This window comes from Oncorhynchus clarkii, chromosome 26, assembly GCF_045791955.1.
Source record: "Oncorhynchus clarkii lewisi isolate Uvic-CL-2024 chromosome 26, UVic_Ocla_1.0, whole genome shotgun sequence".
Lineage (NCBI taxonomy): Eukaryota > Metazoa > Chordata > Actinopteri > Salmoniformes > Salmonidae > Oncorhynchus > Oncorhynchus clarkii.
The window spans coordinates 14,095,626-14,108,920 of NC_092172.1; the positions used below are offsets into that span (position 1 = coordinate 14,095,626).

The 13,295-nt window shown below is 48.9% G+C and overlaps 1 protein-coding gene across 1 annotated transcript in view; it reads right to left on the minus strand.

Annotated features, from left to right (window-relative positions):
* The window catches only part of LOC139384521 (immunoglobulin superfamily DCC subclass member 4-like), a 60,058-nt gene that overhangs the window by 18,885 nt on the left and 27,878 nt on the right, over nt 1-13,295 (minus strand). The window contains exons 2-8 of the mRNA XM_071129351.1: nt 12,628-12,942; nt 7,368-7,509; nt 4,914-5,047; nt 1,979-2,116; nt 1,213-1,365; nt 444-854; nt 72-236 (exon numbers count right to left, since the gene is read on the minus strand). Of these exons, the coding sequence (XP_070985452.1) occupies nt 72-236; nt 444-854; nt 1,213-1,365; nt 1,979-2,116; nt 4,914-5,047; nt 7,368-7,509; nt 12,628-12,942 (1,458 nt within the window). The remainder of the gene's footprint in view (nt 1-71; nt 237-443; nt 855-1,212; nt 1,366-1,978; nt 2,117-4,913; nt 5,048-7,367; nt 7,510-12,627; nt 12,943-13,295) is intronic.

A 13,295-nucleotide genomic window follows, 5' to 3' on the forward strand; every position in this document is an offset into this window, starting at 1 on the left:
GGATTAGATCTAACAGTGTCACTGTTATTTTCCTTTGAGAAGTGAGGTCTGTGGTCTTCACGCCTACTCACCGTCCTCCAGCATCTCCACGATGACGGGCCGTGACGGGCGGCTGGCTCCCATGGGGGAGTAGGCCACCACGTAGAAGGTATAGGCTGTGTGTGGCAGTAGCTCCTTCACATGGTACTCTGTGGTGTCGTTGTTCACAGCAAACTGGTATTCCATGTGATCAGAGCCTGTGGACCACACAAGTTCTGTGTTTTACCAGGAGCACAGGACACACTCAGCCTGACCTGACAGTGTCATTCTCTACCATGCTACCAAGGAACCAGGCACCTATGTATGTTAATGCCTATACACTTGAAACTAGCTAGCGTCCTTGTGGATAGATATCATACGTACAAGCCTGTAGGTTTGTCCATCACACACACACACACACACACCTGAAGTGGGCTGGTAGTGCACAGAGAAGCCTATAATCTGGTCACTGTTGTGTTCAGGCCGTTCCCAGGTGAGGAGGGCGGTGGTGCTTGATTGGGGCGTGGCAGAGAGCTGGTGTGGTGGGCTGGGTAGACCCTCTCTCACAATGACAGACAGCTTGGCTGTGGCGCAGGCCGTCCCCAGAGCGTTGTCAGCGATGCACTGGTAGTACCCTGTGTCATCCAGGCCCAGCTGGTTGATGAGCAGCACCCCAGGGCTTTGGGTCTTCACCCGTCCGTTAGACTTGACCGGCTTGCCATTCTTCAGCCAGTGCAGCGCCGGGGGAGGCTCCCCAGAGCTGTTACACACAAACCTGGCTGTGTTTCCCCGAGAGAGAGACACCGTCTCTGGGGGCTGGAGGATTACTGGTGGGGCTGGGAGAATGCAAATAGAGAAACATCCTTCTTAGGAAAAAGGAAAAAAATCCTTCACAGCAGCATATATTACAATTTACTGAAAAGGACCAGAGCTGTATGATCGAAGCCAAACATGCAAACCAGATCTCTAAGACCGAAACCAAACATGTAAACCAGATCTCTAAGACCGAAGCCAAACATGTAAACCAGATCTCTAAGACCGAAGCCAAACATGTAAACCAGATCTCTAAGACCGAACCCAAACATGTAAACCAGATCTCTAAGACCGAAACCAAACATGTAAACCAGATCTCTAAGACCGAAACCAAACATGTAATCTATACCACATTCTCACACTCACATTTCTTTTTCTTACCTGGCACGTGCAGTTCAGCTGCAGCTATGACAAACTCGCGGGTCTTGGGTTTGTTGGCACGGCAGACGTAGACCCCCGCATGGTAACGCCGTGTGTTGGGGATCACCAGGTTAGTTTCCAGGACAACCACGTCGGTGGCGATGGGCTTCCCGTCTGTGTCCAGGAGAAAGAGCAGAAAGGAACAGAGAAGAGACAAGCGATTTCAGAGAAAAAAATATCAGAAAAGACCAAACTAACGCAATTAAAAACTGTAGCTGCACACACACAACACTTGGCATTTCATGCCAGCTCAGTTTAGCGGTTGAATACCAATCACAGAAAAGTATAATGAGCATATCTAGCCACCTAGGTGGTACTGTGAGACCTCTGTGATGACTAGAGTTGTTTTGTCAGCAAAGGTAGAAATATGAAACACAATGAAGATATTACAGGAATAACACGGTGCCTAGTACCAAAGTATGGACCAGCCTCTCGTTGTGACATTGGTGGTGAGCCTATTTTTATTGTATTTCTTATTTTACTAGGCAAGTCAATTAAGAACAAATTCTTATTTAAAATGGTGGCCTACCCCGGCCAAACCCAGACGACACTGGGCCAATTGTGCGCCGCCCTATGGGACTCCCAATCAAGGCCGGATGTGATACAACCTGGAATCGAACCAGGTACTGTAGTGATGCCTCCTACACTGAGATGCAGTGCCTTAGACCGCTGCGTCACTCGGGAGCCCCTGTAGATGGACCGATGGGAGGGATTGAGAGAGTCTTACCCTGTCTGCTCCAGGACACCAGGGGTTTGGGCTGCCCCCCCTGGGCCATGCACTCCATCACCGCTGGACGCCCCTGCACCACCGTGGCATTCTGAGGAGGTGCCACGATCACTACCTCATTTTGGGCAGGGCCAGGACCTGTGCACGTAGACACAACACAGACACACACACGAATCAACACACGCAACCAACTTTAACCATCAATGTCTCATATCAGACAGCGTCATTCTAACACCACAAATGACCTACTAATGAACTCAGCACCACAACCCTGCCTAAACTATCTGATGTAAGACAATGCTGGGGCCCTTGTCAGAAATGTCAGACTTTCGACTTCAGTGCATTTAAGACAACTGGGAATGGTCATCCAGCTCGGAGGGTCAAGGCCAATTGGTGTTGTGACGTCGTCACGGCAATGCCAAACGTCATCTAGCGACTTATAGCAACAAATCAAGGAGCCAATAGAGATTCTCACTGAACAATCGTTGGCCACACTGTTTAGGACAGCTAGCAGCACTGTCAGGAAGAGGAGTGGAGGAGACAGAGCTAGCTACTAGACTGGTTAAAACAGAATGAATGCAGCACAACCAGGCTAGCTAGCTGCCCCAATGGGCTTAAGAGAGGAGCAAAAGGCTCTATATTATGTATGCTAAACCTCTTTGGAGTCACTTATTGTAGAGACGGACTGATAGAGAGTAAACGAGGGGAAGATGGAGGGAGGAAGAGCGAGAGAGAGAGAGATCGAGGGCATCTGAGGGAGAGGGGTGAGTCAGATAATGGAGAAGAGGCAGTGAGGGCCTTACTTAGAGCCTGGTGGTGTAATTCTGCCAAATTATATGACTAAATAAATCTCTATCGTTTTCTTGGAGGAATAGAAGTGTGCATTAGCAGAGCAGATGAGGCCCTTATTTTTAGTGGCTCTGTGTGAGTGGCTCTAGGGGTAATTATGGTAGGAAGGGAGGCCCATCACACTGCCTGTGCCGGGGCCTGCTCTGCCTGTCTCTCTGCTCAGAGCCTACATTATGATAATGAGCTCCAGCAGGGTTCCTGGGATACTGTAAGCACATTATTAATTAATCATTGAGCATTCATACAGCACTACTTGCTTATGCATGAGGGCTTTAAAAATGGGCCAGTCGAGTTCTCCCAGGATGTGCCTCGATATGGTTTTGTGTAAGTTCTGTACTCAGAGTGTGTGTGCGCGCGTGTGTATGCGTGCATGAGAGAGAGAAAGTGCACTGGACAAAAATATAAATGCAACATGTAAAGTGTTTGTGCCATGTTTCATGATCTGAAAATCCCTGACATTTTCCATACGCACAAATAGCTTATTTCTCTCAAATTTTGTGCATACATTTGTTTACATTCCTGTTAGTGAACATTTCTCCTTCGCCAAGATAAACATCATGATCATTACAGAGGTGCACCTTGTGCTGTAGACAATAAAAGGCTGCTTTAAAATGTGCAGTTTTGTCACACAACTCAATGCCACAGACTTTTTCAAGTTTTGAGGGAGTGTGCAATTGGAATGCATACAAGAATGTCCACCAGAGCTGTTGTCAGATAATTTAATGTTCATTCTCTACCATAAGCCGCCTCCAACGTCATTTTAGAGAATTTGCCAGTGTGTTCAAGCAGCCTCACAACCACAGACTTCACACCTCCACATCCGGGGGGGGGGGGGTGCTGAGGAGTATTTCTGTCTGTAATAAAGACATTTCGTGGGGACAAACTCATTCTGCTGGCTGGGCCTGGCTTCCCAGTCATTTTAAAATCTATAGATTAGAGCCGAATTAATATCTTTCAATTGACTGTTTTCCTTATATGAACTGTACTCAGTAAAATCTTTGAAATTGTTGCACGTTGCGTTGATATTTTTGTTCGGTATGTAAAAGGTATAGACAATGTACAATTGAATAAGTGGAGGCAACGTGCTCAGCATCATTCTGTCAGGGAGAATGCATTTGTGTTCAGGCATTCTAAATCATAAACCTCTCCACAGTGAAGGCTAGCGATGTGATGGCATTAGATTTGCGTTTTATGTAACGCCTTTCTTCCATGACCTCCAGGTTTCTAAGGCAGCAGGGCTTTGTGTCAGACCAAATACCTGCTACTGTAAGTTAGCATTAGTTGACACAGTCTGTTGGATATTGGGAAGTGGGAAAAAGCTGTAAAATGCTGTAATCTCGTCACCTGCTCAGGCTGTCTGTGAGAGTGGTGTGTGTGTGTGTGTGCGCGTGCATTTCTGTGTGCGTGTGTGTGAAATATGTGACTGTGTGTGTGCGCGTTGTGGTGTTTGTGTACACATCCGTGTGTGTGGGAGAGAGAGAAGGTATACGCGTGTCAAGTAGCATCGAGGCATCAACATAATGCACAGTTGAATGAGTGAAGCTAGTGTCCTCACCATCAGTCCGCCATTCGCTTCTGTGCATTGTCTGTGAATCTCAAGAGTTTTGGGCGTGTCTGCCTGTGTATGTGTGTCTCTACGTGAGAGTGTCTATTTGTGAGTGTGCGTGCTTGCCTCTGTGTGTGTGTGTGTGTGTGTGTGTGTGTGTGTGTGTGTGTGTGTGTGCTAACGCTCACATAGAAGCAGATCAAGACGTAGACCTTCCACAGACACTGAAGTCTGACGGAGCCAACTAAAGGCCAGGATTCATCTCCATCAGTAGTGCACCTTTTGTCAGACGGGAAGAGGCGTGGGTGTGGAGATGCTGCTTACAGCCTGCTGATATCAGACACAAGACCATAGGTCTGGAGCCGCCTCTGTCTCTTTACCTCTCTCATTCCAGCAGAGTTCCAGGAAATACATATAAGCAGGAAGCCAACCACTAAATAGTCCATGTAAAGAACACACCCAGACAGAGGGGGTCAAGCACATCCAAAGGGATCCCTTGCCTACAGACGTCATCAGAGAGAGACAGAGAGCATAACATACCCGTAGTGACAGTGAGGATGGCATCTTGGCTGAAGCGTTTCCGGGCCGAATTGGAGGCCACACAGCGGTACGCACCCCCATCCTCCTTAACCGCCCCCAAGATCTGGAGCACACCGTTAGGGAGAGAGATGAACCTGGAGACAGAGGGATGGAGAGCGAGAGAGAGAGAGAGAGGATGGAAAGGAAGAGAGGAAGGGTCAGAAGGAGAGAGAAAGAGTGTGTGGGTGGGGGAGAGAAAAGAGCGAGAGAGAACGTGTGCTTAGTGAGATATAATAACTCCTCACTGGTAATCTCCAACTGTGCACACGCTCATTACCACCATACAGGACTAGGTCTCCAGTGACGGCCATTAGCCGAAACTCTCCTTATATCTAACAGCTATTTAGAATAACGCCGTCCAAAAATGTAGAACTTAAAAGAAAAGTAGACAAAAGAAAGGAAGAAGAGAGAAATGACACTACTGCCTACCTAATGACAGAGAAGACGGAAACGGGAGGAAAAAGAAGAGACTGGATAGAAATATTCTGAAATCTTTACTGATAGATATAAGAGAACAAAGAGCTCTCAATCTAGGTCAGAGAGATTGCAAAACAGCATTTACAAGCAGCCATGGCTGCTGGTTGTACCGACTCTTGTCAATATTTATCTCTCTTTCACCCACCAGCTCCTCTTCCTCCCTCCCTCCTTCCCCCTCTGCTGCCATGGAAGACAGGTCAGGTTCCACACACACCCACCCACTCCCGTCTGGATGGTTCCTCCAAGCCTGAGGCCCGGACTTCCCACTATTCAACTCCTATTCCACAGCCTTTTAACTCTATGATGATGGACTAGTAATGCCCTGACAGACAGACAGAGAGCTCATCTGTGCAACAGAGAGACTGCACACAACACTGGTCTCTGGTCTGGGTCTCATCTCTACTGCAGCCCATTTGTACCACAACATCACAGCACTGTACAGCTTGGTTCACCATTTGATTCAGCATTGGCCTATGGGTCACACAGGGATAGACCGTTTTTGAGCCAGATGCCTCTAATAATGTCAGGCAGGCACAAATGTATAGCCAACAGCAGAGCTGAGGCAGAAACGTCAATAGCGTTAAGTGCTTGGGTAAATGAGCATGAGAGTGTGACCGTTTCTGGTGACTAGTGAGAGGGCGTGCGCGCTGCTCAGCTGTGAGTGTGGGACCATTTCTGATGACTAGTGAGAGGATGTGCGCGCTGCTCAGCTGTGAGAGTGGGACCGTTTCTGATGACTAGTGAGAGGGTGTGCGCGCTGCTCAGCTGTGAGTGTGGGACCATTTCTGATGACTAGTGAGAGGGTGTGCGTAGTGCCCAGCTGTGAGAGTGAGACCGTTTCTGGTGACTAGTGAGAGGGTGTGCCCGCTGCTCAGCTGTGAGAGTGAGACCGTTTCTGGAGACTAGTGAGAGGGTGTGCCCGCTGCTCAGCTGTGAAAGTGAGACCGTTTCTGGTGACTAGTGAGAGGGCGTGCGTGCTGCTCAGCTGTGAGAGTGTGCATTTGAGTTCAGGTAGACAGGGAGGCTTTAAATCGGGGGTTTCTATCAGTAACGCTACATGATTCTCCGCTGTTCAGGCCCGGATGTCAATGCACAGGGTGTTAGCACACTGGTCCTGCCCCCCCCCCCTCCCTCCCTCCCTCCGCTCCTCTGATGCCCTTCTCCACTCTGTGTGTTGTTAGAACACTGGTCCTGCCCCCCCCCCTCCTCTGATGCCCTTCTCCACTCTGTGTGTTGTTAGCACACTGGTCCTGTCCCCCCCCCCCCTCTTCGCTCCTCTGATGCCCTTCTCCACTCTGTGTGGCCAGGGAGGAGGAGCGAGGAAAGGCCAGGGAGGAGGAGCGAGGAAAGGCCAGGGACGAGAAGGGAGGAGAAGCCAGGGACGAGGAGGGAAGGAACGGAGTCATGTGCAGTAGATTATGGTCATCTTTCCACCTAATTTGATTCAAAGCACATCAGTTCCCAGGCCCTGGACTGGCATCAGCCTGTAGCCATGTGAAAGGGAGATGCAGGGGGGTATTTGGAAGTAGAACAAACAGAAGAGAGAAAGTGACCAGGCTGAACTTTGTGGCCCTGACCTTCAGCCTCTGGCTGACAGAGAGGAAACCAACAGATCTGTGTCCATCCCTTATCTCTGAACTCTGCACTACTGAAAAAGACCAAAATGTACTAATTTTATTTAACTTCCTACCAAATTCTCAGGATATTCCCTGACTGCCATTATGCAATGAAGTAGAATGGTGGAGGAGGGAGCACAGCCCTCACATGATCAGTGGCAGCATGGACCTTAGAACCGATCCAGTCTCCACTGTCTGGCTGGAGCTCTCTCAGGGGACAGCATTGGGACCAAGTAGAACAGACAATCACTTACTGCCAGGCACTACTGGAGTGCATCACCGTGTGTGTGTGTGTGTGTGTGTGTGTGTATGTGTGTCTCACCTAAGCTGGCTGGGGATGGGTTCCTGGTCCTTCTCCCAGGTTATCCTTGGCGTGGGCACTCCGTCTATCTGGCACTCAAAGCGGGAAGCACCCCCCACGGGCACCACCTGGGCCTCTGGGTCCTGATGGAAACGAGACAGCGCTGAGAGTGAGGGAGAAAGGTGAGGGAGATAGAGAGACAGACAGCAAGAGACAGGGAGAAAGAGAGAGAGAAAGAGACAGGGAGAGAGATGCAGTCAGCTAGTCCGTAGCCCACACGTAATAACTGTAGTTAACAGCAGGGGGCAGCAGTGAGTCCTGGAGCTGAGTCTTAAATGGCTGAGAGGGCCCCTGACCTCAGGCCAGACTGAGTTGGGGCATTATGGGGGAACACAAGAGCTCGGACTACCTCACCAATCAGCTTCAGGGTTGCAAGCTGTTCTGTCCAGCCTGCAGTCCTAAAGAACTGAACATACATATCCAAGATTAACTTCAAATGGTATTCTCACCAAACCGCTGTGACAGACTAGACATAAAGCCATACATAAAGCACTTGAGGAAAAAGTCACATCCTTACATCCTGAAGTTGTTCCTAATTTCTCCATTGAACTGTAAAAGGCCCAGACATGCACTTAATAATAAACATTTAACTGATTTAAAAATGTGACGCATTAGCCATGCTTCATAACACATGTAAGGGCTAATCCTACCTAGCGACCAAACATAAATCTATCACAACTACTTCTGAGAAGATTCTCACATGGCAAAGTTCTTCAGAAAGCCACATATTATTAGCTGACTAACAGCACAAATAAACTCAGCACCTGTCATGCCCCCCCACATACACACCACACACACACACACACACAAAGCCCAAATGGAGCAAAGTTTCTCAATGAGCACACAGAGCAGAGCTCCACGGAGCAGCTAGATAGATAACAGGTCATCCAATACTGTAAAGTAAGCTAGCACTTGTAACTGTTGTGGCCAACTGAGCTAATGATTAACTTACTGAGTGAATGGAACAGATGAAATAGATTACTGTATCTACTAAATCTGTTAGCATGTCTTGTGCTCTATATGAGTTCAATCCATAGCACGTTTATCTTTAGTCTCTCCCTTCTCTGTCTGTTCCTGTTCTCTCTATGCCCCCCTGTCTTTCTCTCTCCTGTCCTCCTCTCTCTCCCTCTTTCTGTCTCTGCCCCCTCAGTGATCAGATTGCAACTTTCTTCCCCTCCCCTTGTACTCTCCGACCACAACACATGGCTTCCCGTCTGTCGGCATGTCCACCAACTCCTCTCCTCCCCTCCTCCTCCACTACCGCGATTTACCTCTTTCTCCCCCCTCCCTCTCTTTAACTGACTCGCTCGCTTTTTGGACAAAGTCACATGAAGGGAGCATTCAGAACAGCCATGCACATAAAACATGTTTAGAGTATTAGAGACAAAGGACTGTCACTCATTTCTCTCATGTGATCTTGTTCTGCCTCCTAATTGGTGGTGGTAAAGTCATGAGACAGAAAGACAGACAGACATGGGCCTCTCTCTGCTCAATGTCAGTGTGCTCGTTGAGGCCCATTGCATGCAGGCCCCTGGCCTTGCATGTCTCCAGCAGCCCATCCATCTCACAGCAGTAGCAGTCTACAGCACATTACATTTACCAGCTCCTCCACAGACACCTTCTGAAGGACACACTTATTAGTCTCTCTCAGAACAGCCTCTGACTTCACCATCTCAAACTCCTCAGTCACCTCCCACCCAAATCTCCCACCTTCCCTTCAACCCCAACGTATCCTCCCCTACTACTTCCTTCTCTTTTCACCAATCCTAACTCCTCAGCCACCGCCCTCCCGCCATCCATCTTAAAGTCCTCAGTCACCTTCTTCCCTCCATCCCTCTCGTTCTTCACCTCCCTCCCTCATTGTCCCCTTGTCCCCCCCCCCCAAACAAGGCATCCTCATAAATAGGCATGTGACAGCTGACAAAAGGAGAGGATACAGTCCCATTCTACACAAAGCTAATGACTGAATAAAGACTGCCACTTTTACAGAGGATAATGAAAGCAGCTCTACGGGAGAGTGAGTGGAGGGGGGGGGGGGGATAAGCTGGATCTCTTGCTACCTTCTCTCTCTTTTTCCTTCCCTCCCTCTCTGACCCACTTCATCCCTCTCTTGCTCTCCCCATTTCCCCCTCTCTGTCCTCAGCCCACCAATGTGGAGCCTGCCTGTTCCCAGGACACCACCGGCGTGGAGCCTGCCTGTTCCCAAGACACCACCGGCGTGGAGCCTGCCTGTTCCCAAGACACCACCGGCGTGGAGCCTGCCTGTTCCCAAGACACCACCGGCGTGGAGCCTGCCTGTTCCCAGGACACCACCGGCGTGGAGCCTGCCTGTTCCCAGGACACCACCGGCGTGGAGCCTGCCTGTTCCCAGGACACCACCGGCGTGGAGCCTGCCTGTTCCCAGGACACCACCGGCGTGGAGCCTGCCTGTTCCCAGGACACCACCGGCGTGGAGCCTACCTGTTCCCAGGACACCACCGGCGTGGAGCCTGCCTGTTCCCAGGACAGGTAGGCTCCAAAGGACAGGAAAATTATCTATGGATTTCACATGACTGGGCAGGGGTGAGGGCACTCGGAGTGTGGTTTCTGTAAAACAACCTCAAAGGAGAAGATTGTCGACTTCAGGAAACAGCAGAAGGAGCACCCTCATATCCACTTCGACAGGACAGCAGTGGAGAAGGTGGAACGTTTTAAGTTCCTCGTCGTACACATCACAGACAAACTGAAATGGTGCACCCACACAGACAGTGTGGTGAAGAAGGCACAACAGTGCCTTTTCAACCTCAGGAGGCTGAAGAAATTTGACTTGTCACCTAAAACGCTCCCAAACTTTTACAGATGCACAATTGAGAGCATCCTGTCAAGCTGCATCACCGCCATGTACGGCAACTGCATCGCCTACAACCGCAGGGATCTCCAGAGGGTAGTGAGGTCTGCACAACGCATGACCCCCGGGGGCAAACTACCTGCCCTCCAGGACACCTACAGCACCCGATGTCACAGGAAGGCCAAAAAGATCCTCAAGGACACCAGAGCCACTGCCTGTTCACAACCGCTACCATCCAGAAGGCGAGGTTAGTACAGCTGCATCAAAGCTCGGCCCGAGAGACTGAAAAACAGCTTCTATCTCAAGGTCATCAAACTGTATAATAGCCAGCACTAACACAGAGAGTCTGCTGCCTACATGCAGACTTGAAATCATTGGCCACTTAAATAAATGGATCACTACTCACTTTAATAATGCAACTTTAATAATGATTACACACAGTGGGACAAAAAAGTATTTAGTTAGCCACCAATTGTGCAAGTTCTTCCACTTAAAAAGATGAGAGGCCTGTAATTTTCATCATAGGTACACTTCAACTATGACAGACAAAATGAGGGGAAAAAAATCCAGAAAATCACATTGTAGGATTTTTTATGAATTTATTTGCAAAATATGGTGGAAAATAAGTATTTGGTCAATAACAAAAGTTTCTCAATACTTTGTTATGTACCCTTTATTGGCAATGACAGAGGTCAAACGTTTTCTGAAAGTCTTCACAAGGTTTTCACACATTGTTGCTGGTATTTTTGCCCATTCCTCCATGCAGATCTTCTCTAGAGCAGTGATGTTTTGTGGCTGTTGCTGGGCAACACAGACTTTCAACTCCCTCCAAAGATTTTCTATGGGGTTGAGATCTGGAGACTGGCTAGGCCACTCCAGGACCTTGAAATGCTTCTTACGAAGCCACTCCTTCGTTACCCGGGCGGTGTGTTTGGGATCATTGTCTTGCTGAAAGACCCAGCCACGTTTCATCTTCAATGCCCTTGCTGATGGAAGGAGGTTTTCACTCAAAATCTCACGATACATGGCCCCATTCATTCTTTCCTTTACACGGATCAGTCGTCCTTGTCCCTTTGCAGAAAAACAGCCCCAAAGCATGATGTTTACACCCCCACGCTTCACAGTAGGTATGGTGTTCTTTGGATGCAACTCAGCATTCTTTGTCCTCCAAACACAAGTTTTTACCAAAAAGTTATATTTTCCACCATAATTTGCAAATAAATTCATTAAAAATCCTAGAATGTGATTTTCTGGATTTGTTTCTTCTAATTTTGTCTGTAATAGTTGAAGTGTACCTATGATGAAAATTACAGGCCTTTCTCATCTTTTTAAGAGGGAGAACTTGCACAATTGGTGGCTGACAATACTTTTTTGCCCCACTGTTTATACTGTACTCTATACCATCTACTGCATCTTGCCTATGGCGCACGGCCATCGCTCATCTATATATTTATATGTATATATTCTTATTCATCCCTTTACATTTGTGTGTATAAGGTAGTAGTTGTGAATTTGTTAGATATTACTGCACTGTCCGAACTAGAAGCACAAGCATTTCACTACACTCGTATTAACATCTGCTAACCACGTGTATGTGACCAATCGCATCTGCTAACCACGTGTATGTGACCAATCGCATCTGCTAACCACGTGTATGTGACCAATCGCATCTGCTAACCACGTGTATGTGACCAATCGCATCTGCTAACCACGTGTATGTGACCAATCGCATCTGCTAACCACGTGTATGTGACCAATCGCATCTGCTAACCACGTGTATGTGACCAATCGCATCTGCTAACCACGTGTATGTGACCAATCGCATCTGCTAACCACGTGTATGTGACCAATCGCATCTGCTAACCACGTGTATGTGACCAATCGCATCTGCTAACCACGTGTATGTGACCAATCACATCTGCTAACCACGTGTATGTGACCAATCACATCTGCTAACCACGTGTATGTGACCAATCACATCTGCTAACCACGTGTATGTGACCAATCACATCTGCTAACCACGTGTATGTGACCAATCACATCTGCTAACCACGTGTATGTGACCAATCACATCTGCTAACCACGTGTATGTGACCAATCACATCTGCTAACCACGTGTATGTGACCAATCACATCTGCTAACCATGTGTATGTGACCAATAAAATGCCCTTTGATTTGATACCTGTTCCCAGGACACCACCGGTGTGGCTGACCAGCCACACAATCAAACCCTTGTCTGAGACAGAGGAGAACCAAGCACGGAAATCCCCCTGAGGAATGTGGCTGTGCTCCTATGTTGGGACACCAGACCATCATGCCATTCCATGCGAGTCTGACCCTGGTGGAGTTGAGCGGGCACAGCCCCGCCCTGTCTGAGAAATAGTAGTACTCACTGGCCAGGTGAACGGTGATGGTGCGGCTGGTCAGAGCTCCAAAAGGGCCGGCGCTCACACAGCTGTAGCCCCCCTCCACCCCTTGAGGCGTCCGGCCATCCACAGAGGTGGGCAGCACCAGCAGTGAGCCATTGGCCAGGGTCCTGAGGGAGTCCCCCTCCAGTACAGGGAGCCCATTCTGCAGCCAGGTGACGTTAAGGGGCGTGTCCAGGGGCGTGGCCCCCAGGTGACAGTCCAGCAGCAGAGGCTGTCCCGGCTCCAGCACCACGAGGACAGGCCCCGCCCCACAGCTCAGCTCCACCGTAACAGGCTTCTCTAGAGCGGGAGAGAAGGGGGAAGAGAGAGAGTTAGACTCCAAATCCTGACATAAGTGGTCTGAGATTAGTGTGCATGGGGAGACAGGTCCGAGTGAGAGATGGAGGAGGGAGATAAGGAATGCTACAAAACACGCAACACAACTGCTTCTCTTTAGAACGCTCTAAGGTTCTTCCCTGTACTTTGTACATTCCAGTGTTCATCTTTGGCTGTATGCATATCCCCGTTTACAGCGGCATAGGTGAACTTCACCTCCTGTTCATCAACCTGTGTACTGTCAGGTTTACGGAGTTGTAAAATGTCCAGAAAAGTGTTGGGCAAACAACAACCAACAATCATACATTTTGAAGTCA